Source organism: Aythya ferina (assembly GCF_964211825.1).
Source record: "Aythya ferina genome assembly, chromosome: 9".
NCBI classification, from domain to species: Eukaryota; Metazoa; Chordata; class Aves; order Anseriformes; family Anatidae; genus Aythya; species Aythya ferina.
In genome coordinates, this window is record NC_140305.1 from 17,020,611 (window position 1) to 17,046,786 (window position 26,176).

Below are 26,176 nucleotides of genomic sequence, written 5' to 3' on the forward strand. Positions count from 1 at the left end.
AAAAGATGAAGAATAAGATGATGATGAAAAATATGATGAAAAGATGAAGATGATGATGATGGAGAAGAATAAGATGATGAAGATGATGAGAAAGATGAAGAAGATGAAGATGATGATGAAGAAGATGGTGAAGAAAATGATGATGATGAAGATGATGAAGAAGATGATTAATAAGAATGAGATGGTGAAAAATAAGATGATGATGATGGTGAAGAAGAACCTCTGCGATTTACAGTGAGCGGCGGCGCGGGGATGCTCCGCGCGGTCCGGGGCCGTGCCTGTGCGCCCCCCTCCCGCTCCACCGCCCTCTTTTCGGGGGGGGTCTGGGCGGGGCAGGGGGGGGCGGGCCGGCGGCTGGGAGCCCTTTAAGAGGTGCGGGAGGGCGGTGCGGGGCCGGGGGCGGGCGGGCGAGCAGGGAGAGGAGCCCGGGGCAGAACCACACCGGCTCCCAGCATGGCTACGAGGGGGAGCCGGCCGGGGGGGACCTTGCTGCTGGTCGTGCTGCTGCAGCAAGCGGCGTGCCAGGCGGCTGGGGGGTGCGGGGGGGAAGGCTCCCCCCTGGAGCCCTTCGACTCGCTGTATGCCGGCGGGGTGGAGGCGTACTACGGCGGCGACTTCGCGGCGGCGGCGCGGTGCCTGGAGCGGGCGCTGCGCAGCCGGAGGGAGCTGCGGGAGGCGAGGCTGCGGTGCAGGAGGAGCTGCCGGGGGCAGGTGCGGCTGGAGGAGTTGGGGTCGGGGCCCGGAGGTGAGCTGCCCTTCTGGGGGGCCTTGCTGCGGCGAGCCGGCTGCCTGCGGAGCTGCGAGGAGGCGAGGCTGGGAGCAGCGTCCCGGCACCGAGCCGCCGAGGAGGTGCGAGCCGATTTTCAGCGCAGGGTGCCCTACAGCTACCTGCAGCGAGCCTACATCCAGGTAGGCACCCGCAGCATCCCCCCCTCTGTCCGCCCCCCCGAGCATCCCAAGCGCGGTGCCCACCCAGCAGCCCCCCTGCTGCTGCGTGCCCAGGCTCGGCTTTGTCCAGTTTTGTGCTTCTCCTGCTTGCTTGGTGGCACTGGTTATTTGTTTTCCCAAAGGGTGCTTGTGAGTGGCTTTTGGAGTAGTGTGGTACCCTTCTGAAACTTCTGCCTTTGGGCATTTGGCAGGGAAGAGCCCTACAGAGCCCCCAGCTAACACCCCGAGGCTCCACGCAAAGGATGCTGCATCCCCTTGATGGGAGCTGAGTTGGTGCTGAGCTCCAGGAGTGGGCATGAAGCTGGGGGATGTACAGCTGCTTCTGGGATCTGATGGTCTTCAACCTGTCCTGAGATACACAATCCTTTCCATGATGCTATACGGTCACTGTTAGCAGCCACCGATGTCTTAAGCATCTTTCTGTAGTCCCAGTACTGCTGCCTTGTAGCTGTTACCTTCCACAAGGATATGGTGTTATTCTTTGTGAAATTCTTTGCCAAAAGAAGAAGAAAAAAAAAAAAAAAAAAAAAAAAAAAACACACAAAAAAACAAACACCTATGCCAGGGTACTTAAGGGGATTTTTCTTTTAGTTCAAGACCTGTGCTCTATCAAGGCAGGTACCTGTAGCAACTCTTCCTGTCCAGGACAGAAACTGTGGGAATTTTATTTCATGCCAAGCTGAAAGTGTTTAAAACATTTCTGGAACATTTCCCCCTGGATTTCTGCTTTATTTGAACACAGTCGTAATCTTTTAGTTGCTATAGGCAACTTAATAGGTGAAGACCTGCACAGCAGAGCATGGAGAGGGTGACTCTGCTGAAATCCATTTCCAGTTGGAGAAGGAAACGTCTGTCCTAGACAGTGCTAGGATTGGTGGTGCAGTGACTGCACAGCAGCTGGACAAGGAGGCAAAGAGCTACTGCATTTTTTTTTTTTTTTAATTTATTGTAATTCTTTTTCTGTCATTGCTTTCATGTCATTTTTACAAGTCAGAGGCTGGAAATGCCTTGGCTTCAATTCTAGCATATGTGTGTAGTATAATGCTCCTGAAAGGAACCCTGGGAGAGAACCAAGACTATAATTCAATATATATTGATCCTAGTGAAGCTGGTGGAATTTTCCTGAAGTCCTTACCCTGAAAGATGCTCTGCCCCTATAGTGTCGCTAGGTGTGGGAAATTATCCCAAATTTGCCATGCTAAAAATTAAGTGATTTCTTCTGAGTTCAAAGCCTTTCCCAGAATCACAAAAGTTGGTTCACATCAAGCACACCAGCAAACTTTCCTCTGAACTAGGGAATGAGCTTGACTAATTTTGACTCCCACTTCAATAAAATCACTATGCAGAAGTCCAGATGATTTTTGTTGACCTATGAACAACACTTCTGGGTCTGAGGTTTTTGTTAGCTCATTTTAAAATATGCTGTAGCCTTATCAAAGCAATTTGTCAAAACCAGCCTTTTTTATTATGTGCAAGCCATGTTAATTTGCTTTTGCACTGTCTGGAGATCTTATATCCACTCTAACATTTGGATTTTCTCACTCTCTGATGGAGTAGCAGATATTCCTGCTATCTGCATGGATGCCAGGGTGCTGGGCGCTGTAGCCAAGGGCAGGTGCAGTTTGAATTGAACTATTTTTGGTTTGAATACCTCTTCTTTCACCCTTTTTGTAAGGTGGCTGCTCCTGGGTTCTGGCCAGCTTTGCAAGCAGCCCTGGGGCCAGCTTTGCCCTGCTGAGAATCCCCTAATACTTTCTTACATTCTCACCCCACTGCTGCCTTCCTGGATTGCTCTTTTGGTGTGCCCCAACAACTCCATGTGCAGAAGAAACATCCCATGCCGGATTTGCCTGTACTTGCACAAAACACGAGGTCTGATGCCTGGCACTAGCACATGCATGGATGCGAACCGTCTTCCTGTGCCAAGGCTGAGTGAATGCCTTGGCAATTTCCCAAGTGTTGGGATGCATCCACACTTGCACCCTCTGAGAGACCTTGGCATCTGCCTGGCTTTTTGTCAGCTGCGACAAGGGGCTCGTGTGGATTGTGCGACTCCAGGTGGCGGTACCTCTGTTTGGCTGTTTGACCCCTGTTTTGCTCTTTGAAACCAACAAGGAAATGAGATGAAGTTCAACATCCTGCAGCGTATCCTATCCAACCCCTCCCTGGGCTGGCTGCTGGGTACTCGCAGGGGGCGATGGCATTGATGGCTCTGGGGAGGAGGAGGAGCAGCCTGGGTTGTGCTGCCCACCTCCTGCTGCTGGGGACCAGGGTTGTTTGCTTCTCAGGAGGGGAGAAACACCTCCCTTTGGGACACAGCAAGGAGTAGATTTTAAAAAAAAAAAAAAAAAAAAAAAAAAGAGTAGAGTTGGCATTCATGTAGCTCTTTGAAAAATGGTACTGAATAAACATGAGCTAATCCTTGCAACACTCCTGTGGGGTGTGAAAAGCAGAGGTTTTTATTCCTGCTGGCCAGATGCACAGGCTGAGCATTGGCTTGCAGCGTGCAAGCATGGTTAGGTTAAATGCTGATGGTACTCCTGTGTAAGAACGTGTCCCATCAAGTCCTTGAATCTGTCCTTCTACCAGCTCCCTAAATTATTTCCTAATTATTTTTTTTTCTCTACATATTTTCCTAAAGTAGAAAGGAAGACCTCTGTTCTCTCTCACAGACACGATCCAAGTTTCCCGGTGACTGCAGAATGAAGTGAGGGGAGGTTGTGGTGCACTGCACAACAGCTGGAAGTGTCTGTGGGCTTTCCACTCTTGATCAGGCTGATTGCAGTCTCTACAGAGACTTTAGACAAACTCCTTTGAACAAGCAGCCTAAGTCCAAATGTGCTTTCACATCTCGTGGTTTCCAAATGCACAAGTAGGAAAACTCCGGGGCAGGATTTTCTCTGAAGTTGCTGATGTTCTTGGGTGATTCAGAAACATACTGGGTGCAGCTGGCTGGAGCAGTGAGTGAGCTGGGTTTTGAGAAGAGGTGAAGATGGAGGAGGTGATGAGAACGTGGGATTTAACTCCTGTAGTGCAATTGGCGGGCTGTCCTGCCCCCAGAGACAGAAGTCATCCTGCAGTGGGCTTCTGATGTGATGTCCCATGGGCAGAAAGACCTTTTTGCCTTATGCCAGTGGTTTCCTTTTGGTGGTATTCAGTGAAATGCCCTCTAGGCTTGGCAGATGGATGTAGGGGGATGTCTTTGCTCTCTGAAATATTTTTTTATTAATCACATCCTGCTCGCTTTGCTGCCTGAGTCATCGTGTTCCTGTTCAAACACAGCCTGCAGGCCATGATGTTTCTTCCCAACCCCTTTCTGGGAGGTTTCAAGCTCTGAAGGTGAGCAGAGGAGGAGGAAACCACACACGCCGTGACACCTCCTGGTTGAGGCTGCTGACTTGGGAGCCATGCTGGAGCTTGCTGCAGGTGGCCTGCTGCATACCCCGTGCTAGACTTGTGTCTGGTCCCGGTGCTGACTCCTGCAGGCCAGCCTGGTCCAAAAGCAAGTAATCTGGAAAACCTGATCACCATATCAATTACAAAACCAGGTCTTCTCTTTTATCCTACTTACTCTTCCCTCAAGGTCTCTTTCCCTCACCTCATCATGTTCCCAGCTGCAGCATCCCCTGGCCTGTTTGCTGGCTGGTTGCTACAGCCTGTTTTTATTTTCTCTGTGTATTGGTGAGCACTTACTCTCCTCGTAAACACTGACTTTCAGTGGTCTCATCTTACCACTCGCCTGCATGCCCTGTTGCACATCAGTGAAGCAGGGCAGGAATCATATGTACGCAGTCTGCGACCACCAGCCTTTGGTCTGTGCTTGTCTAAAGCAGTAAGCAAAGCAAGTCTCCAGGGCACAGGGCCTTGCTCCTCTCCTAGTGGTTTCTGCTCACAGGTGGAGCAAAAGGTGCAAGAGTCTGACCCTGTCTTGCTTGTTCTGTCTTTGTGCCGAGTTCCCCCTTGTTGCGTCTGAGTTGTTCCAGTTCCTAGACAATGTTATCGTCAGGATTTCACATGCTGCAAGCAGCAAACAATAACATTTGGATTTTCCGTGCCATAGGAGAGGCTGTTTATTTGTTCTTTTAAAGTGTTCTTTTTTATTTCCTTCTAAAAATCTTTTCCTGTTCATGTGAACTTCATACAAGCAGCTTAATCTTTCTGATAGTCTTGTGTGGGGAGGACTCCGACTGTGTGCTGTCACCCTCTCGACTGGGTCCCCAGCTGTACAGTTCAGGGGCAGCACTGAAGGCATGGCCAGGAGCATGTCCTGGGTCACGTTGTGATCTCCTGCCCATTCCTACCCCTGGAAGGTTTCTGAGATACAGCACAGACATAGCAATGGCCTGGGAAGAGACCACAGGGCGAGGGAGAAAGGACATGGCCATCCAAACCATAAGAAAGCATTGCGTTACTGATTATTGCCCTACTCCAGTTGTGCCTTTGAAAACTTTCTATTTATGGGAATCTGAACTCAAGGGAGGAGACTTGCATGCACAAAATTGGGCTCCAACCTCTCTACACTCACTGCTCGGTCTTCTGCCAGCGCTCGTGAGAGTCTTGCAACCAGCTGTGCTTGGGCATCTGTCTCTGTGCACTTACAGCAAGCCTCACAATGTTTGTTAAGATTTCCCTATCAAATTTTTTCCATCTCAAGCAGCTCCTCACTGCCTCTCTCTGCACTGTTGCACTAGGCCAGAGCCTTTTGATAAGGATATGGAGTATCTGCCTAGGAATTGTGGAGTAACTGGGTTCACACCAATGTAGTTGCTTTGCTAATTTAGCTCATTTCACTCAAAAAGTGATGTTTTCCCTGAAAATTTGTTCAGATTTTCTGTATGCTGCAATTCTACATGGACTTCAAGAGTCCTGTGCTGGGGTAAACTGCATCCTCTGGGGGGAAGGCAGTGATTTCACATGTGGGTAGTGACATGATAACATGCAAAATGCCAGTACTTAGAAGTCTCTGCAGAAGCAGCCCCTTGAAGCTGTTTCTCATCACACACACCACCTGTCCTCTGCGGTCTCCCCATTTGGTCAGCCTTGTTTTCATTGGATTCAAATGAAACATCACATCCCAGACAATGACCTATAATAGATCTGGCTGATAATCATTATTATTAGGATTATTGCTATTAGAGGTGTTTGCTTATCTTATGTCTTGAGAGTTGGTATTACTCAGATGCTGGGTAAATAAATAGATCTCAGAATTAATCTCTTGGAACGTCTCTTTATTTAGCTTCTCTGAGACAGCATTCCTGGTCCTCAACAGAGGGTAAATGTTAGTGCTCAGGCATTTAAAATGATGTGGACAAAAATAAACTTGGTTTATGGGATGGAAAACTCCTGATGGTTGGGTCAGCGTCCTGGGTGTAGGGCAGGACTGAGTATCCCTGTTCTTGCCGACCTGCATCAACCTGCTGCAAACAGAGCTACTGACTGCAGTGGTGTTGCTTGTGGTGTGCCATGCTGGTTGCTTTGAGTTTGTGGGAGCTCTAGGTGAATTCCTCCTTACAGCAAGTTCGTGGTAAAACTGAAAACCTGAATTCTCCAGAGCTGGGGCAGTCTTCAGATGCTTGGAAGGGGGTGCTCTTCAAAAGGAGGAAGCTCATGGCTTGAGCTCGTCTGTTTTCCATTGCTCTGCTTCTATTCAAAGCAGATAATGATGCCTTAGCTGTTTTTGTGCCAGGAGATCCTGGGTGGTGTTGCATGATGTCTTAGTAAAGCAAACCGCAAATGGGAGTCTTGCTGTAAATGCAAGAGATACCAGATATAAGGTTGTCCTCTCCATGAATGCATGGGGTTAGCATCCTTTTGGAAGAGAAGGGTCTTTCTACTTGACAGGACTTTTCCATCTTAAAAAGACTGCTGCTTCCCAGGGGGCTGAATAAATGCTAAAAACAGTGACTCAGCACTGAAATCCTAGGGATGTGCACATGTGAAGTCAGTGTGCTGGATGCCCATTTCTGAAACCTCCAGGTACTGCCCCATGGAGCAGCTTTAGGGTAAGCAGTACAGGGTAAAACAGCCCCTTTTCCTTGCTAAATGACCAGTACATCTCAAGAAAGGTATGGGATGAAGTCCAAGAGGTCACTTGTGCTTTGGATTTTCATATCCAGTGAGCACCCATCCCACACTGAGGACTGGGGGCAGCTCCACAATGCCTCGGTCTGTGTTTTTCTGCATTTACATCTCAAAATTATTTTCCAACAAGAAGGAAAAAAAAAGTTGATAGTTTAACTGGATTTTATTTTTATTATTATTTTTTTTAATGTGAGAGTAGTCTTTGTTTTGACTCTATCAATTTTAAGGAAAAAAAAGACAAACTCCCATTTAAAGAGAAATTTCAGGTTGTTTCATTTGGGGTTGAAAGTACTGTCAGAGGGGGAGGGCAGTGACATAGTGGCTGGGTGTTGGAGCTGAGCAAAGGCAGGCAGTAAGACAGATTTTTGTGATGAAGGTGAGCAAACAACTGAACTAATTAACAAGAATTACTTGGGGCTAGCTCACTGTCTTCACAGGAGGCTCAGTGTTTCCTCCTCAGATCAGTTCTGCTCTAGGTCTGACAGAACCTGATTCCAGCCAGCTCCAGGTTGGTGCTGTACTAAAAGTTAGTTGAGATGATTGTATTGGCTGCTTTCTTTTTTTTTAATTTAATTTTATTTTTTTTTAATTACAGCAAATCTAAACCAAAACATTGGTGTTTGCAATTTCTGCATCATTTTCACTGATGGTAAATTAGCTCAGCCTCACTCAGCCCCGCTGCAAGTTAGAGCTGAAGTAGCTTGAGTTTGGCAGGGAAGGACACCAGCAGTTAGCGCAAACTGCTCTTACACCCACGAAGCTCATTTCATACAGCCTGGTAACGAGCCATTTGATGGCCAGAGCTAATTTTTTTTTGTCTTGCCAAGTTCCTCTTTCTCACCTCATCGCTATGTAGCAATGCCAAGGCTCCAAAATAACTGGCGGCAGGGCTTGCCTGCAAAATTTCTGTGTCTTTTGGAGAGAAAAAAAGGTAAGTCTGGATTCCTTCTTATTTCTCAGTAATCCCTGGTGCTCAGGCTTGGGTGATGGAGAAGACAGTGCTGTGACTCACACAGCTTTGCCGGATCTTCGGGGGCCTTGACCTGAAGGCATCCCAGTGATTGGGGCTGGGCCCATATCCTAGCTTGGGCAAAGCTGGGCATTGATGGCACCCAAGGGCCCTTTGCTTTTAGAGGACCAGCTCCTGGTGCTACGAGAGGCTGGCTGTTGTCACCTGGGACCCAGCCCTTCCCTGTTCCCCAAAGTTTCTGTCCCTTGCCCTTCACTTGTCTCACTGCTGAGCTGCCCTTTCCATGCACTGCATTGCACTGGGCTTTGGTAAATGGCTTTTTGTGTTGCCTGTTAATCCTCATTCATGCATCCTAGCAAGCCCTGCTCTGGCTTCTGCCGAGCCCTCCTGTTGTCCTTGGCCACAGCACTAACTAAGAGCAGCTGATAATGAGCTGCATGTGAAAGAGCCATGCCATTTAGCCCTGCTAAGCAAACTTGTGCCCAGTACTTACTAGCTGTGCCTGAAGTTTCAGCAAGGATTATTCCCATTTCCTCATACGAGCGGTGATTTCATCGTGGATGGCGTGGGCAGTATGGGGAAACCATGGTGGCAGTAACTGAGCTGTCTGCTGCCAACCTGTTGAGTGCTGTGGGAGCTTTGCTGGAGGGACCCTGGGCTGCAGGCTGTGCCTGACATCTGGAGCAAGGGCTTCAGGGGCTGTTTATCCTTTTTTTATTATTTATTTTTTCTTGGAGGTGGTAGGTATTAGTCATGGTGATTGGGTTTGCTCCTGAGGAGCAGGGACCCCTGCACTTTGCACGTAATGTATTTCCATGCCTGTAGTTTGGACTGAGGCCGGCCTGGCTTTGGTTCCATCCACGTGAACCTGCAGTGACCCAGCTGATGGCTGCAGAGTTTCTCGCCATTTACACAGGGGAAACTGAGGTCAGAACTTGGCCTGTGCTTTTTAGCAGTAACCCATGGCAGGAAGAAGGGTGCGAGGTTCCCTGGATGCTTACATTTTGAGACTACATATTGGCAACAAGGTATTGACGTTTTTATTTCTTGACCGTGGTGGGTGATGACTGGTGACAGCAGGGGGTCTGCCTGTGTGTGGGTTCAAGCAGCAACGAGCTATTCCTCATCAGCCTGTGCCTGCGGACCAGCCCTCCTCCTTCCCATGACAACTGGGCAGTCAAACAGACCCTGAGAGCTGACGTCAAGTGTCAGGGATTTGGCCACTGAATAATTACAGCAACAAAAATAGCATCCCCTCTCCACCCCTTCCTTCCCACACGCTCCTGCTGAATCCCAGCTCATAAACGTCCTTTTTTTCCCCCCTATTCTTGGATAGGAAGCAAAACCCACATGTATTAGCTGGAACATATGGCAGAGCTTGGCTGCAGCTCATCAGTTCTGAAGGCCAAATACTCGCTTGTAGCTTCTTGTTCACCTAAAAAAAAAAAAAAAAAAAAAAAAAAAAGCTGAGGAGGGGGAGAAAACACGTTCTTTCAAGTTGGGATGAAAGGCTGGGTCTGTGCTCATGCTGAGATGAGAAGCAGATAGGGTGCGGGACAGCATGCTGCTGCGCCGAGGAGCACGTCCCCCGCAGCGCGGAGGGGACAGGATGGACATTGAGAGGCTGGCTGTGTGCTGGCAGCTGCCATTGCCCCACGTGGATGCTGGCTCTGCGGTCATGCCTTGTAAAAATCCTGTTTCCACACAGCAGATTACATCCTTAGGAGTTAAAACCTGGTAGTGGATCAGATTTGTGTTCTGGGGATGTTGTTGGCTGCAGGGACCAGCGCAAGGTGCTATGCTGTGCTGTTCCGTACCATGCTACCTGTGGGATGTGTGTATCTGAGCATCCTCTGATGTTGTGAGCACTGCTACCACCGCACAGAGCTGGTGTAAATGGGCTTGGACATTGCTATTCCCATCAGGAATAGCATAGCTGCTGCTGTTCCAAGTGGCACCGCTCCTTCCTTGGCATGGAGATGCATTGCCAAGCCCTCTGCTCCTCTTTGGTGCAAAGCCACCCCGGGTCTTGCATGTCCTCCTTTCCCTCCTAACATAGGGAGGGTTTTCTAATAGAATAAAAAAATGGAAAAAAAAAAAAAAAAAAAAAAAAAGGAAGAATATTGTACACCAACTTGCTGCTTTTCATCATGGTTTTCCCAAACCAGCTGCATTTGTGGCTGTGACTTCACCTTGTGTCCCTGCAGCAACAGCAACCCAAGACCATGCTGTGTCCTGTCAAGATTAGTGGAAGGAGCCTGGGCATCTTTCTACCTGCAGCTTTGTTGCCAATGGTGGGCAAATCCTGCGTGAACATATTGCAGGTAGGGCACAGCATAAACCCACAGCTCTTTGAGGTCTCCTGTGGGCACAATGTGGAGATGTGCTGAAGTTCATAGCCCAGGACTGCGGTGGGATGGGAGATGCGGAGTCTTTTGAAGATGGAGCCAGCTGTGTCCCTTCCCAGAAAAGATCAGTGTGGTACTGAGAGAAATAGCTTGGAAAATATGCTTGAAAATATTTGCTGAAGGTGTTGCTGTGACTGCCCAGGGACTGAGCCGGAGTCTGTTGATTCCCTTGCTTAGAAAGTTCTGTTTTTCAAGTGGTTTTTGCCAAGGCACTGCCTGTTCTGAGGCTTATATTCTGGGGCATCCGTGTCCTGAGTTACTCTGTCTCTTTGGAAGCAGTCAAGAATCCGCAAAGTTTCAGTGAAACATCATTAAAAGAAGAGCACTGACTTGTATGCTGCGCTGCTGCTGGAGGACAGCCCTGTGCAGGGCTGCCAGTGTCACACTGCGATCGAGCAAAATGCTGGAGGGGTGGGCAGGAAAGAGCCTGGTGTCTTCCTTATTCTTCTTATACAGCTGTGTAATATGTGATTTATTTTATTTTGTTAATGCACTGGTATTCCTGAAGTGCTTCACTGAACTGAACATTTCATTTTGTTCTCAAGAGTCTTTCTCGGGATAAAAATGGTGAAAGGGCTTTTGGAGTTGTGTAAGTAGGTGATTAGGGATTGCTCAGAGGGGAATCACATAGCTTTTGGGTAAGGCTTCTGCTGCTTGGTGGTGTTCCCACGTTGGTCCCTTGTGAGGGCAGGGTGTTGGAGCAGCCTGAGCAGATGATGCTGGGGCATGTGGTGCTGTGCACGGACACGCTGGGGTGCTGCAGCGACTGCAAATCCCTGCTGGGAAGGCTGGTCTGAGCCTCACAGGGTGCCAGCACTGCCACTGCTGGAGCAGGCACCACGACACACAGCACTGAACCTGGAGAAGCTCCCCCAGTTGTCCCAACTCCTTCAGTTGTCCATCATGCTAGAGGAAAGGAGTAGGGAGAAAAGGAATGAAAAGAATGGGATTGCTCCTGCGTTCAGTCACTTCTGTTCCCCTTGGTTTAAATGCCAGTATCTTTTGGCAGCCAGTTCTTCCCCTCATCCCTTGGTTGGCAGCTTTACTCCATTTCCCTTAATGTAAGCATTGCATCCCTCTGTCCAGATGTCGGTGGCTCTGCTGCTTCTCCAGGGCTGGCTCTGTGGGGTCAGCCGCAAGCTCACCAGCTGTGCTGATCCATCTGAGCATGTCTCTTTCTCCAGCCACCTTGGCTTGCTCAGTTACTGCTAATAAAAACTCAATCTCAGGCGGGATCCTTTTACGAGGAAGACAAACAGCAAATAAAAGAGCAGCGCGTGGCTTTAGGAAGCGATGTTTGTCAACGGCGTGTCCCTTTTGTGCAGCCCCGGCCGTGCTGCAGGCTTCTGGGTGCTCGCCGCTGTGTGCTCGGCACCTTTCCAGCTGGAAACGCTCCCTTACAGTTGCTATTTCTGTGTCGTGCTTTTCCAGCCATGCTTCGGCTGCTCGGGTTTTCTGTCCCCACCGTGTTTTAATGCAGGGTGAGGGTCTTGTTCCAATAGCCTCAAAGACTTGGGTTTGCAAAGTTATTGGTAAAGGTTTGCTGAGGCAAAACACTCACCCACCAGCGTCCAGTTGTTCCCCAGTGCCACTGGGCAATGGGAAGTGACATGACAGGAGGTTCCTTGCGGGGAAGCAGCCTTGCTGTGTGTGGGGCATGGAGGATGAGGCTGGTGATGTGCAGGGGAGCTCTGATTGTAGAAGCTGAGCTCTCCGCTGCTGCAACCAAAGCTCTGGGAGCCAGGTGCCCAAGTTCAGCTCCAAGGTTAACAGAAGAGAGTTCCCCATCATGAGGAACTCCTTCCAGCCTGATTGCTGTTTAGGTTTTGGATGTGCAGGAAAACAATTCCTGCAAAATGACTTTTGCACTGCAGTACAAGGCTTCCTGCAGAGAGGTTTGTAGCTTCAAATCTCTGTTATTTTAATCAGCACGCTTCTGGTTTTCTATATCTATTTTTGGATGCTTGCTTTGAAATCGCACTCAGTGATAGAATCATAAACACAGCATTTTTAGCTTTGGGTATTTTCTAAATCAAAAAAAAAAAAAACAACAAAAAAAACAGGTAGGGGGACCTGAATAATCATTTGCCTGGACTTTCTCTGAAAGTTACAGCACTCGGAGCTGTCGCAGGTCTGCCAGCAACCAGTGCACTCAGTGATCTTGGAAGGCGCAGTGTAGAAACTGTCCCGTCCTTCGTGATCCCTTTGAGAAGTATTAGATAGGAAAAGTTTGCATACTTCGGGCTTTCTGTTTACATTCCTGTTGCTTTGCTGTTATTTTACGTGTTGGATGTTACAGTTCAGCTCCGCAGTGGAATTGTCAGTGCAGTCAGACAATGGAGCCGTCTCTGCTGTTGCAGCCAGCCTGTGCTGAACAGTGAAATTTCACTAAGTAGGGTTGACAGTTGTGCTCTTGCACGCTCTGGGTGTGCATCCATGGGCTCTTTCCATGTGCACAGACACAGGTGGGGCTGGGGTGATGTACAGGAAAACCCTGCTTGTGTCTGTCTGCCTGTGCTGCACAGCTGAGACAGGAGGGGTTGCTCAGATGTAAGGGGCAGCAGTGCCTGTCCCTGGCCAGTGAGGGATTCCTGCACTGGGGCAATAGTGTTACGAGCCTGGAAAGCAGAAAGATGGAGCTGAGCCGGTTCCTCTGCTTGCTGGGGACTTGCGTCAATGATGACGGATTGCGCTGACGCCGTGCTGAAGCACAAAGGCTGCGTTGTGTGTTGAGCTGTGGATTTTCAGCCCCAAATGCTGGATTTTCATTCTGCGTCTTTTCCCACCATCTGCTCTGCTTGTTCTTGGTTCACAAAACCTTAGCTGATGGGGAGGTCACTTTGGTCACCTGGGGTGTCCCTCGAGACAGATTTTGACTGAGGATGCTGAACAGCTGACCCCAGAATGAGGGGTATGTGAGTGGCTGATTTCCCTTTAGGTGATGGGGGTGTGATCTGGTAGCTGTAGGAAGAATTGATACAAATCAGCCTTATTCTTGGAGAAAGAGAATAAACAGCCTGATAAAACCAAGCTGGCAGCTGGTGCAGGGCTGCCTATAAGGAGCGTAAGATGGGCGTGGATGTGTAGATGCTGTGCTTCTTGTTGCAGCTGAGCTGCTCATGATTAAATAGGCCAAACACCTCATGCTCAGCAGGTTCTTCACAAATGTAGGAAGACACCTGTCTGTTGTAGCGAGTTTGCAAGGTTTACAGTGCTTTATTTGGAAGCAAGTGACCCAGAAATGTGCTGCAGCGGCTGCTTACAACACTTAAGGCAGATGGGAATGTCTGGAAGTGGTCCAGTGCAGCCCAGGTTTTGTCAGGGTGGAGGCAGAAAGGGAAGCAGTGCTCCGTGCCCTCACTTACTCATCAGTGAAATGAATTTGATGTGCAGGAGTTACACACCACACACTTGGCACTGTAAGACACAGCCAACATTACTTGTTTGGAGAGCCTCAGATGCACTGCATGATGTCTGCGCATGCTGCGAGCGAGCTCCAAGGGGAGCAGCATGCATAAACAGTAGCAGATTAATTAAAAATGTCCAGCCCTGCCAGAGACAAGTCCAATTATGGGAGCAGTTTGCTCAGTCAGTAGCGCTGCCTGGCTTATTAGGAAAACATGAGCTAACTGTTCTCCTGGTTGCAACAGGTCATGGCGCAGTGTGACCAGTCCCCACCACCATTCTTACAAACATAAGGACACCGTACAGCAGACATTTCTTGTTAGGCAGCCCTGATTACCTTTACAGAGATCTCTTTGACCTCAGCATCTTTTATTTTATTCCAGATGTTTTGCCCTGAGCTGCTGCTGCTCAAAACCCGATGACGTCCCTAAGAGTTGGGGGTAAATAGAGCATCTCAGATAAGTGGGAGCCCTAAATCATTGCCAGGTTTTAGAATAACAGTGCTCCTTGTTTGGGGCCTTTAAAACCTGATAGGATCAATGTAGGAAATGTGACCCAGGGGGATTTTTTGGAGTGGTTTCTGAGTTACAAATGTTTTCTGGTGGGGACCTGGACTGAATCTGTAAAGCCGGCTGGCTTGTCCAGGAGCTTTCATTTTACAGAGCAGGATGTGTCTGGCCTGGGATGAGAGGTGAAATGGGGTCTACTCAATGTCCTTAACCCAGCCCAATCCCTTTGTAACATCATCGCACCATGCCGTAAATCCCATCCCATCATCACACCACAAATTGCCCTGGGAATCTGCTCTGCACACCTCTGTATTTCTTTCTGCTGAACCTCAGCAGCAGAAACCATACTGTCAGCACAAGGTGGTGTGAGGAGAGACAGAGCCATCCCCTCCATGGGGCTGAGCAGGGGGGACAGCTCCATCCGGAGCTGTGCTGCTTGAGGAAGGTTGCTGCAGGTGCCTCTCCCTTTGCAGCAAAACTTATCAATTTTTCATTTACCTTTGCTTGAAAGGAAAAAAAAATGCTGCTGGAAAAATGCTTATTTCAACATCCATTGAGATTTTTTTTTTTAAGTAGCTATCCTGTTTAACTTCACATCTATGGCACCATAAACTGTAATTTCAGCTCTGCAGCATGTCTCAGTTTGTCTTCCTCCCGCGGGAGAGCCAGAAGAGAAATGAGTGAAAGTGAGGAAAGTGGAGGAGGGAACAGAAACCACAGAGGATCCATGGGGGAAGGAGCCGCAGCACCGTGTAAGCTCAGCAGGTCCTGTGCTGAACAAGGAGGAGGTTGTGGGGATACAGACCCATGGAGGGGCACTCACCTGTAGCATGTTTTGAGGATAAGTCATGTGGGGCCAGTTTGTCCTGGAAGGAGGAACTTGCTAAAAGGCTGGATTTGAACTGTATGGATAAAAACTGGAGCAATGGTTCATGCTGGGAGCTGAGTAGCTCTGCTGCTGCTGGGAAAGAGCATCTTAGCCTGTTCATAAACACCCCTTCTGCTACAAAGTGAGGATTTCCAGGAGCTTCTGGCCTTTGCTTTAGCAAGCAGTATGTGTGACTCAGTGCCCAAAGCTCTGCTTTGCCTGGGATGTACATCTTCCAAACCAATTACAGAAGTATTGATATATCAAACTGCTCTGCTAGGCCTTTCGCAGAGCTTGGCAAGGAGTCTTGTTGATTTGGGACATCTTGGAGCTTGCTTGTGCTTTAGGAGCTCACACGCAATCATGGGTGCAGGGTTTTAGGAAAGAAAATACCAGTGTGTTCCTTGAATCCTTCAGAGTTTCCCACTGGAAGAAAACTTGGCAAAAAATTATGGCATCCCGAGTTTGTAAATGTTTGCTTCTTTGTTCGCATTTCCTCATATCCCCAGAGGAATGAAGTCATTTATTTGATTTGCCCTGCTGCCTCGCGCTCAGGCTCATGAATGGTAGGGAACAAGGCTGCGAGTATGAATAGTCTGGCCACATGTGGTTTTGAAAGACGTGTTCGCTTGCACATTGGTGTCCGAATGGAGTAGCTGGCTCTGAAACACTATCAGTAAGGCTTTTGAGTAACTTAAAACCTTTCTAGTAGATGCTTAACATTTCTTCCACTCCGACATTGTGTAAGCCCCTGTTGAGGTTTCATTACCTCAGTAACCACAGAAAAGCAGCCTGCCTTTTTGCTGAAACCTTCCCCACAAAGGTCTGGATTCATAGATTTTTATTTTTTTTTCCCTTAAATGTAGAGCACAGCTTATTGTAGTCTAAATACAGAGTAGAAAGCCAAGCTCACATATGGATTTGGGTGGCAGTCGTGCTAAAGGTGGGGTATGAATGTGTCTCGTCCCCAGGCTATGTCTGGGCAACTTTGCACTAAATCTGGGATGGAAGACTACTAATTCCACTAATGGAAGATGACCTGTATAATTTTCAACGTAAATAGGATATTCAGTGCTTTCTTTAGAGTGGCTTATAAAAGCCAGACCCAAACAGCTGCCATTTCATGGGCAATTCTTTGTATTTTCCACACTCTGAATAACCCCAGAGCTTCACCTTGTGCTTTGGTGGGAGCATTTGCTTCACACCGTCCCCATCTTCTCTCCAGAAGTCCTCCCTGCAGACCTCCAGAAACTCAAGTGTTGTCTCAGGGGTCTGTGGGGGACTGTGGTTTGGGGGGGTCACAGGATTTCCATACTGCTCCTTCTCTAGGGTGTAGGTTTCCCTGCAGAGGGACTTCAGCCCTACCCAGAGCAGCATGCGTCCTTCTCAGCACAAGCGACCCCTTCCTGCTTTCACCACCAAGCCCCATCGAGGCTGTGTGCAAACTGACTCTTCCTGCTGCTGGTAACATAGATCAGAAGAGCCACCCAGTAAAAAAAAATAAATATATATATATATATATATGTGCCCAACTTTTCACCTTGGTTGGTTTCACACTAGGAGATGGTGACAGCATATGCCACTGTCACTTAGAGAGCCTAAAATCTCCTCTTGAAAAATCTGGGCAAGCCTCCACCAGCAGCCAATGCACTGAGTTGCTGAAGACTTCATCTTTCTGTGGGATACTGCCAGGACTTTTTAGCAGAAGGAAAGATTTATTTATTTATTTATTTTTAAAGTCTTGAATGCTCCTGATATGACCCTAAACAATGAAATCAATGGCAAAAATGATCACCAAGTGGAAAGGTTTTTGCATTGAACCTCTTGAACTCTCTAAATATGATCAAGTTCCATTTGGCTATGCTGGAGGGAAGCAAAGAGAAAGTGCTTTTTAGGCACCAGGCAATGCGCTATATTTGTCTCCTCAGTTTCTCATTTTCATTTTTCTTCTTTTTTAATTCAGACACCTATAAAATTCGGAGATTATTATTTTTGGCACAAGATCATTCCTATTTTCAGAAGCATCCAGAGCTGCTCCAAATGCTGCAGTTATTGCTGCTAGGGGAATCGGTGCCAGGCAGCTGCTCTCCATTTTTAGGGAATTTAACAAAAATTCATGGTGTTTAGCTAGCGTTTTGTGCTTATCAAAGCCTCTGCTTTCTGAGGTTCATTAATCACATTGTTTGTTGCTTAAGCAGCAAGGTAGCAATCAGACGGAAATGATTGATGCTGTTTGCTCATATTTGATGCAAAGTTGTTGAAGTATGAAGAGATGAGAAGACGCCTCAGAACTGAGAAAAAAAAAAGCTGTTACAACTACTATATGTGCTTTAGGGGGTCCAAGGCAAGAGGCTTACCTAAACTGAGCAAATAAGCACACAAAGTTCATCTAACAGCTTTCCTGTTTCACACTGGTGATGTCTTTTTTCTTTTTTTCTTTTTTTTTTCCCAGGTCTTTTTTTTTTTCACATGTAATCTGTGCAGAGCCAGTGTGTGGTTCTGCTCTGTGGCAGGGCTAATAACAGGCTTACAGACTCCTGGAATTTGTGGACTCAGAGCCTGCAGTGCTTGAGACTGATGTGGCAGATGAATTGCTGGGAGGTGAGTCGAGGAATGAGCCTCGCTTTGTGACCATGGGCAGAATCTGCCTTCACCCAATAAAATGAAAAAATATGAAGCTAAAAGTTTGTTCATGTGCTTTGCTATAAATTGCATCACACTTCTTAGAATTATACAATTTAGAAGAAAGGAAAGATTAACAGGCCCTAGTAAACTGCCTTCCAGAGAATATAAAATAAATAAATAGAAAATCAATGAGTGACAGAAGAGTAACAACAGCAAATGGACCAGCAGGGCTGCTCTGTGCCCGGCTCCAGTTGGCAAGGGGCTCTCCAAGGACCTGCAGCCCATCCCTTTTTCTCCTTAATGAGTTAATTTCAGTCATGTAGGTTCCTCATCCCTTTCTCTCCTTAATGAGTTAATTTCAGTCATGTAGGTTCAGTGCTCCAGCTCTTGTGCAGGTGGGGGGTTTTGCTCTACATGCAGATAACTGCATGAAGAAGAAGGCCTCACCGTGCCCTGGGGATCACGCTGAGCTGTGTGCCTTGGCAGGCAGACAGGAGTTATCTCTTCATTAGGAAGCTGTGAGTGTTTGATCTAACCTTGTCATGGAGCAGCAGGTGGGAATTGCCACCAGCAATTCCCTTCCTGTGCTGGCTGCTCTCAGGTTAATCAGCAGAGCCGCCTGTTTCCAGCATGTGGCTCTGGTGTGACTGAACCAAATCCACAGGTAGGGTGTAAGAGGGGCACAACTCCTGCTCTTTCCTTAATATTCCAAAGACAGAGATTTGCCTCTTCTTTCGGTGGCAGCAGATTTTGTCACTGGGTCCCTCTCTGTATGTAGGTGACAGGACAACAAAAACCATTTTGCCATAAAAGCTGTGGCACCAGAGCTGCTTCCCCTAAGACAGCTGGCATTTCACATTCCCTATGGAGAAAATCTTGCTGTTATCTCCTAGATAAGGAAAATATTTTTATTTCACCTCCCTTTCACCTCCTGTTATGCAGCTTGTGCCACAACTGCACATTTCTGCAGGGGGAGGAGGAGGCTCTGGGTTACCGCAGATGCTGTCTTACCCCCTTATAGATTGCTGAGCCAAGCAGATGCAGCCCAGGGATGATGTAGGTTGCATCTCAGACTTCTCAGGGTTTATCCACCCTCGCAGACCTCCCAGTTGGTCATTGTGGTTTCAGCCAGAAATAGAATTTAAGGGACTTGATTCATCCCTGGGTATTTCCTTCAGGGAAAGAGCAGAGGATGGTCCTGGATTTTCAAGTATTTTTGGTGCAGGAAGCAGGGTTGATCCTATTTCTTCAGGAGCTCATCACCTGAAGCTCTGGCGTGTTGCCCTGCAAGGTACGGGGTCTGGGAACTGCTCCCAGCTCTAAGCCCTTCGCTGGGATGTGGGGGTTGCTGTTACTGGCACTGTGTCAAAGGAAGCAATGCTGAATAGGTCAGAGTAGAAACACCAGCATGGCTTTCTCTAGAAAGTAGCAGAATGGACCTGACCTGTGCTGAGAACCATTTGTCCACAGCGTTCTGAAACCAGCAGCCTTAATTTCAGCATCTCAACCCACAGGAGTGCAACTAAGTAAGGTTTTGGAAGCCCTGAGCACTGACAGCTGCCATGAACCCCACACTGGCATTCTAGAGGCAAATGCTGATGGTGGCCTCTCTGGCTTTAGCACTGGGGAGTAAGGACAGCTTTGGGATGTGATGTTTCTGGCTGGGATGCTGGCTGCTGAAGCACCTGGAGCTGGGAAACCTGGTTGGGCTGGGAATTACTGTGGTTCTGGTACAGAAGGGCAGGTGGGGAAGATGGTGTAAGATACCTATATTGTGACTGTTGTCCAAAAGATACTATTTTTTCAGAAAATAATATCTATACTTCTTTCACAACTTCAGTTATAGGCAACCAGCCTGGAACAGAGCCTGGAAAATTTAGAGAGTCATGGGCTTTTTCATCCTAGGTCATACACAGCCTCTTCATCTGGGCTTTGGCCCCTTGAGAAAGAGCAGAGCTCTGGTTTATTTTCCATCTCTCAGCCAGGGAAGTCTAGTCTCATGGAAACTGGATCCCTACAGAAGAAAAATGTAGAGGGTGTTGGTTGATTTTCTTTGCCATTTATCTTGCTGGAGAATTGGAAGTGAAGGACTGGAACAGAGACAGGTATATCAGCCCCTGATTAATGTGGGTTTTCTAGTGTGTTTTGGGACGAATCCCAGTTTCCTTTGGTTATTTTTATCCTAAGAGGTGTGAAGAGCTAATCTGAATTTCACCAGGCGAGTTATTGATGCTACGCACACAACAGACTCTTCTGCTGCGTGACGTGGTGAGGAAACAAGAAGCTCAAGGCACTGACCTCGCACTACCGAACGATTTTCTGCTCCTTCAAAGATAACTGTGATATCGTTAAGCAACTTTTTTTTTTTTTTTTTTTTTTTTTTTGGTGTATCTCTTTCCCAGCTCCACACCACTGGGTTCAATAGGGTGCCCAGGAGCAGCATGAAATCAGAGGTCACTCTGCCTGGCCAGCTCAGGGCTCCTTTGCCTTCTGCTTTCAGGAGCCAGGGTTGGAAGGGAATCAGTTTCCCACCTGGAATTTCCTGTTTGGGTGGTGGGAAGCTTGTTAGGGATTCCGATCTTAATTGGGAATTCTCCGTTTCAATTAAGATGCCTTCCAGATAAACCCGAGTCACATTCCAGATGTGTCATAAACCCTTCCCCGCAGTCCTGCTCCTTTGAAGCTCCTTGCAATAGCAAGCTATTGCCATGCAGCACAGAAACCACATTTGGGCTTTCTGGTGAGAAAACCTATTTGTCCCAGGCTTTTTGTTATTGCTGCCGTTACTCTTAGTAACGTTGTGTGTGCTGGAAAACAGATGATTAATGGTATGGAGGAGTAGGGGGAGATGTTTGTATTTGTTTTTGTTTTTAAGCAACTGACCCAAGAGCAGCTGTATCCAGTTAGTATAAAGGTCCCTAGGAGTGGCCAGCAGTGGGCATTCGAGGAATTTTTGTTGCTGTTTTTGTTTCGGCACTCTGCTGGACTCTCTTTAGCTTGTGTTCATTTTTCCAAGGCATAGGCATTGCATTTCTTGTCCTTGTGTCATCTGGTGGGGCTGTTAGGTCTTAGGTAGGTTCTCTTGAGGTACACTGTTGACTAGGGCAGCCCACATTCCTCAATTTCTCATGCTTACATTCCTGCAGAAATCAGATAATTTGCCGTGCAGGTGTATCCTCTAAGACTGTAAATCTAAGGCTGGCTTAAAAATAAGTAGGGCTAAAAAGGTAACTTCTACTTGAGCCAAGAGCTTGCAGGAAGGGCTCTTCCTACTGAGGGACCTGCTTCAGCCACAGACCAAGGGACACTGATGCCTGCCCAAGCGTGCTACAGCATGTGCAAACACACAGATGTTTGGGAGGCCACAGGACAAAGGCAGAACTTCCTGCTGGAGATGGCCCCATTGCTGAGAAAGTTTTATTCAGGGCCAAAAAAGCAAGAGCAGAAGAGTCCCATGGGTGGTTTCTCGTGGTCCTTTTCCAGTGATGCTGATTTAATGCTTCCTGTTGTTCAGTGTTGCAGTGGGATTTTCCCATCCCCAGGGCAAGAGAGTTCGTGGTGCTGAGCCACTGTTTGGTGGTGTGCAGGGCAATGACCGCTCTGAGGACACAGGAAGGGATGCTAATGCCTGCTCAATCAAGTCGGAAAACAGCTAAATTCATTAGCAGGAGTCAAGAACGGGGGCAGAGCTGTGGGGAATTGCTTGGCAGACAAATCCCTGCCTTGCTGAGCTCTGGTTTAGGGGGTAAGATGGGAGCACCAGCTCTGAGCTAGCCACAGGCATGGGCTGCACAGCTCGTGCTGACTGCCTTACTGCTCTAGGGAGCAGCCTGTGGTCACCCTGACAAGCAAATTCCCTTCTGCTGGGTAATGGTTTATCAGATCCAGACAGAGGAAGTCTCTCATCGTTCTCCTCCTCTGAGGTAACTCGTATTCTTTGTAAATTATCTTGTTTTACAAACTGAAAGCGCAGGATACAAGAACAGTGGTTAAAAATCTGCTCCAAATAGCATTCAAGCGGATGGAAACTTAATATAGGTCAGGTTGCTGTGCCAAATTCCAGCTATCCAAATTGGATAGCTGACTTTATGCTTTCCTAGAACCCTTCTCAGATGTAAGCATCACTAAGCTGCATGATACGTGCATCCCTGTTATAATCATCTATGGAAAAAGCCACAGGGAAGACATTCTCCTTCAGGTTGAAGCTCTTAGATGAGCTCTCCTTAAAAAATGGAGGTGTGTTTTCTACCTTTCCCTCTCACTCTGTTATCTGTGCCTCCAAAGAGAGCTGATAACCTGTCCTCACCACATCTTGGTTTCATACTTACTGTGAGCTGCTGATAAATGAGAGCAGAGACAAGTCCATGAGTGCGCTGTCACTACAGGAGGGTCATCGTCCTTCACCTTTGCAAGAGAGCAAATCTGATATTATCTGCTCTTAATATATCTGTCACCCTGTTGTTACAATTTCAGATAGCTTTATTTATGCCCTTTTCCCTCTGTTTGCATTAGCTGCTGCTGGAGTCAGAGTTCTAGTCAAAAAGCACAGAATTTTAACCCTCCTGCTCTTTTCCTCTGTTTTCCTTACTCACTTCTCTTTTATTTTCTTTTTCCTTTCTCTTCCCTTCTCCTTGAGATGACGGGGGGGAGTTAAAGTTCATTTGTTTATGGCTGAGCACATTTTGTCAGCCTTCCAAGCAGCAAGTAGTGCTTGGCAGGGTGATGCTGAGACTGCGTAAGCCAAAAATTATAAATACCTTGAAATTAAGGTTGTACGCTCCCAATTTCAGTTTTTATAGGGGGAAAAAAATATTGCTTCATGTTACAGAAGGAAAGTGGAAGAAGTGGAGAAAATCCAGTGTTTCAAGCAATTTTTAATCCAAGAAAAGAATCCAAACAAGTGCTGTCAGCTTGTGGCCTCTACCGACAGGGTGATCCTGTAGGAGGACGTGAGCTCTGCAACGTGCTTGTGTGCCCGGGGCTGCGGCTCTGCTGCTGCTGGGGTGCAGGGAGAAGGGGCCAGGGATAACTGGAGGATGCTGCTTCCAAAATGAGGAAATCCTCTTGTGAAGAGGGATTAAATGTGAGAGACCCTTCACACTGATTAGATAAAATTTTGGGGGGAGGTGGACAGAAAGATAGGAATGGGCATCTTCTGTAGATGTCTCCACCCTAAAGCGTGCCTGTGCTCTGCACTGTCTCAGTGTCTTACCTATAAAATAAGGCCCATAGCTGTGAATAAATTCATTATATTTATAAAATCTCATAATATGTCCATATTAAAAAAAAAAAAAGAAAAAAGGCAGATACAGGCCTGCATAAAATTCTGGGTGAGAACAGAACAGTTGGAATGAAGTTTTAGTAAGAGACAAGCCGTGATTTACTGGAGAGATGACAGTGGGGCTTAGGGAAGAGCTGAATTGATATACTCCTGCTTCGTTAATTGAAAAAAGCTCCCAGTGAGAAACAACACAGTACATTTCTGTCAGGAGCTGGCCACCAACATTTAAATACCAGCTATGGTTTTGCCCTATGGTGTGACACAGCAACCCCAGTTAGCAATATGTTGTAATTAATGTGTCAGTTCCCTCCTCTGAAACAGGGAGATCAAAGATCTTTAGAAAATGCTTCCTTCCCACATGGAGGGCTATTCCTAGTGTTATTTTTGGAACTGGGGTTACCATAAGTTTTCCAGGAAGAAAATTGCAAATCTCAGTGCTCTGCAGGCCATCTGCTTAATTTCTTCTTCTTCATCTTTTTTTTTTCTTTTTTTTTTTTTTTCCTTCTTTTTAATACATGAGACATTTTGGAGCCTGTGTGTAATCAGACAGTCGTGTTGACTGATTCTGGCATGTTGCAGAACAAACACCTTGTATCCCAGACCAGATGTGGGGCAGCTAAAGAGGTGTCTGCAACCAGAGTGTGAAAACCTGAAGCTGCAGCAAAACTTTGGAATTTTATACTTCTTGAGGTAATGGAAATTTGTTTTAGACAGAAGAGAGAGCGCAGATTTGAGGAAAAGTGCTATAAAAGGCAGTGAAGCAGTACGTGGATTAGAAATGAGGGGGTATACTTTGAAATATTTAGGTTTATTCAGCATGTTGGTAGGGCTGTCACTGTCCTGTGGCTGTCCTGGGAGCAGTGGGCTGTGACCCAGCTGCCACTGAAGTCCCTGCTGCCAGCAGTTGCAGGAAGAAAGCTGGGGAGCAGCTAGAAAGTGATGTCCCTGGAGAAGCTTTCATGGTGCTTCTTTACATTTCATTATTTTCTACTGCTGGGAAAACAGGACTCGCAAACTTTTTTAATTAAAATTTTAATCCGTAGTTTGCTTTCACCTGGAGCATGATTTTGTGTCTTGCATTGAGAGACTGGACAATGCCTGTGGGGATGGCAACTGTGTCTCTCAGCAGGGTTTGGAGCAAGGGAATAGGTGCTGGGTATGGGCTGCGAGTGGTGACACAGCCACTTCTCCTCCCTGGCCACCCGTAGGTGGAGATGGGGTTGTTTTAAAAGAAGCTCTTTTGGGAGCTACCAGGGGATGCTGGATTATTTTCTGCCTTGGCAGGAACAAGAAAACAGCTTTGCAGCTGTGTCCCTCAGTCCACCATCACTCATTTTGACATGCTTTATCCTCCAGCCCCACAGCTCATGTGCAGAACACAAACTGCTGGTAATTGTATTATTATTTTTTTTTTTCACTTCCTCTTTTGACATCTCCTTTGGAGTGTGACAGGTGGCAAGGGCAGAACTAGCAGGTCTCGTAGCTGGAGGAGATGTGGCACTGTGTTCTGCTTGTTATGGCATCCTTAAAATGTACATTGGAGACAGATCCTCCCTGCTCCCAGCACCCTCTTTGGGAACGCAACCCAAGAAGCAGTACCAGATGCAACAATCCCACCCAACAGTAGATCCTGCTGTTGGTGTTACAGGGTTTTCAGGCTGTAACGTGGGGGCTGTGGACAGGAATGAGGAGAAGCCACCTGGTGCTGTCCTGGGGCTGCAGAACTCCCTTCAGATGTGCAAAATTGGATTTAATTTCAAATGTAATTTTTTTTTTTCTGGTAGCATTCTCCCAAAATAGAAATGAACGTTTTGCCTGCTTTTGGAAATTCCTCAAACGATGTGGATTTTCCCTATATCTTGCTATCACCAGGTGTTATATATGTTACTGCTATCTAGACAGATAGGAATGGCTATTTTAAATTATCCTTCTTAGTTGAGGGCTTTTGCTTCTCTTTGGGACAGTTCTCTTCGTTCATCTTCCTTTGGGAAACTCTGTATGCTTGTTTTCCTCTTGCTTGTTTGGCATGCTGAAGCAAAATGATGTGACTGACCTCCAGGGTTATGGATGAGGCCTCGTTTCCGCTCCCCATTTATTTAGGAAAGCTGCAGGGAAATCTCAGAAGCTCTGTATATAGTGCAGATAAAAGCAGAATTTGAATGGTTTGAAGAGGTTCGGCACTTTGGAAATGTGTAAATATTCAGCTGAGAGAGAAGTGGAGTATGAATGCATGATTGATTTACTGGGTGTCCTTGGCAATCTTCACCCCCGTTGACGCAGAGGAGGAGCAGCCTTCACTTGTGTGTTCTTTTGGGTTTTTAAAGCATGAAATCTCTGCAGCTGAGCATCACCAGCCTGAGCCTTGCCACCCATGCCACTGTCCCCCTACTCCCACTGGTTTGCAGCTTCTGAATGCTGCCTGTGGGAGAGTTGCTCGGTGTTTTTCCCAGGGATTTTGGAGTATGTTTCTGGCACCACGTGCACCACATGAAGTCCCTCTGGAGTGAAGAGGAAAGCTGTGTGCTGTTCCCTGCCAGCGCCAGGAGTCCTCCTCTTCCCCTGGATCTGTCCCTTGTGAGAAGTTTCTTGGGAGGTGACAGCAATGCCTGAATTCAGCTCTGCAGGGGCAGGGAAAGCCTCTCTGCTCTGCAATCTGCTGTAATGCACATCGGCCTGTGGGACAGAGGGGGAAATCCTCCCAGCCTGCACAGGCAGGACTGCTGCGTGCATCTGGGTTTGTACAACACTGAGTCTGCAGTGATGGTGTTCCTGTTACACCTCCCAGGCTCTGGTTTAATCATCAAACTCCTTGCAGCATCACTGCGTGTCCTGCTGCATGGAAGCAGAGGCTCTAAGGCAGTGAAGCCACAGCAATTCCCTGGGAGGCAAAGGGTAATTAGTGACAAGGCTGTTTACATGTCAAGCTCCCTCTTTCTGACCCAGTGTATTTGGCACTTGAACACAGCTGCTGGTTTAATGCTGGAGCCATCCTTTTCCCAAGAAACAGCGATCTCAGCTGTGAGAGGAACGCTTCAAAATGTGTTGCCTAATTGCTCTTGCTTAATTAGAAGAAGGAGCGTG

General features: G+C 47.4%; 1 protein-coding gene across 2 annotated transcripts in view; it reads left to right on the forward strand.

Annotated features, from left to right (window-relative positions):
• The first annotated feature begins 437 nt into the window (after positions 1–437).
• Positions 438–26,176, forward strand: part of P3H2 (prolyl 3-hydroxylase 2) — a 64,994-nt gene continuing 39,255 nt past the window's right edge. For both annotated transcript variants that reach the window (XM_084528998.1, XM_084528999.1), the window contains exon 1: positions 438–909. In XM_084528998.1, the coding sequence (XP_084385124.1) occupies positions 454–909 (456 nt within the window). In that variant the 5' untranslated portion in view covers positions 438–453. The remainder of the gene's footprint in view (positions 910–26,176) is intronic.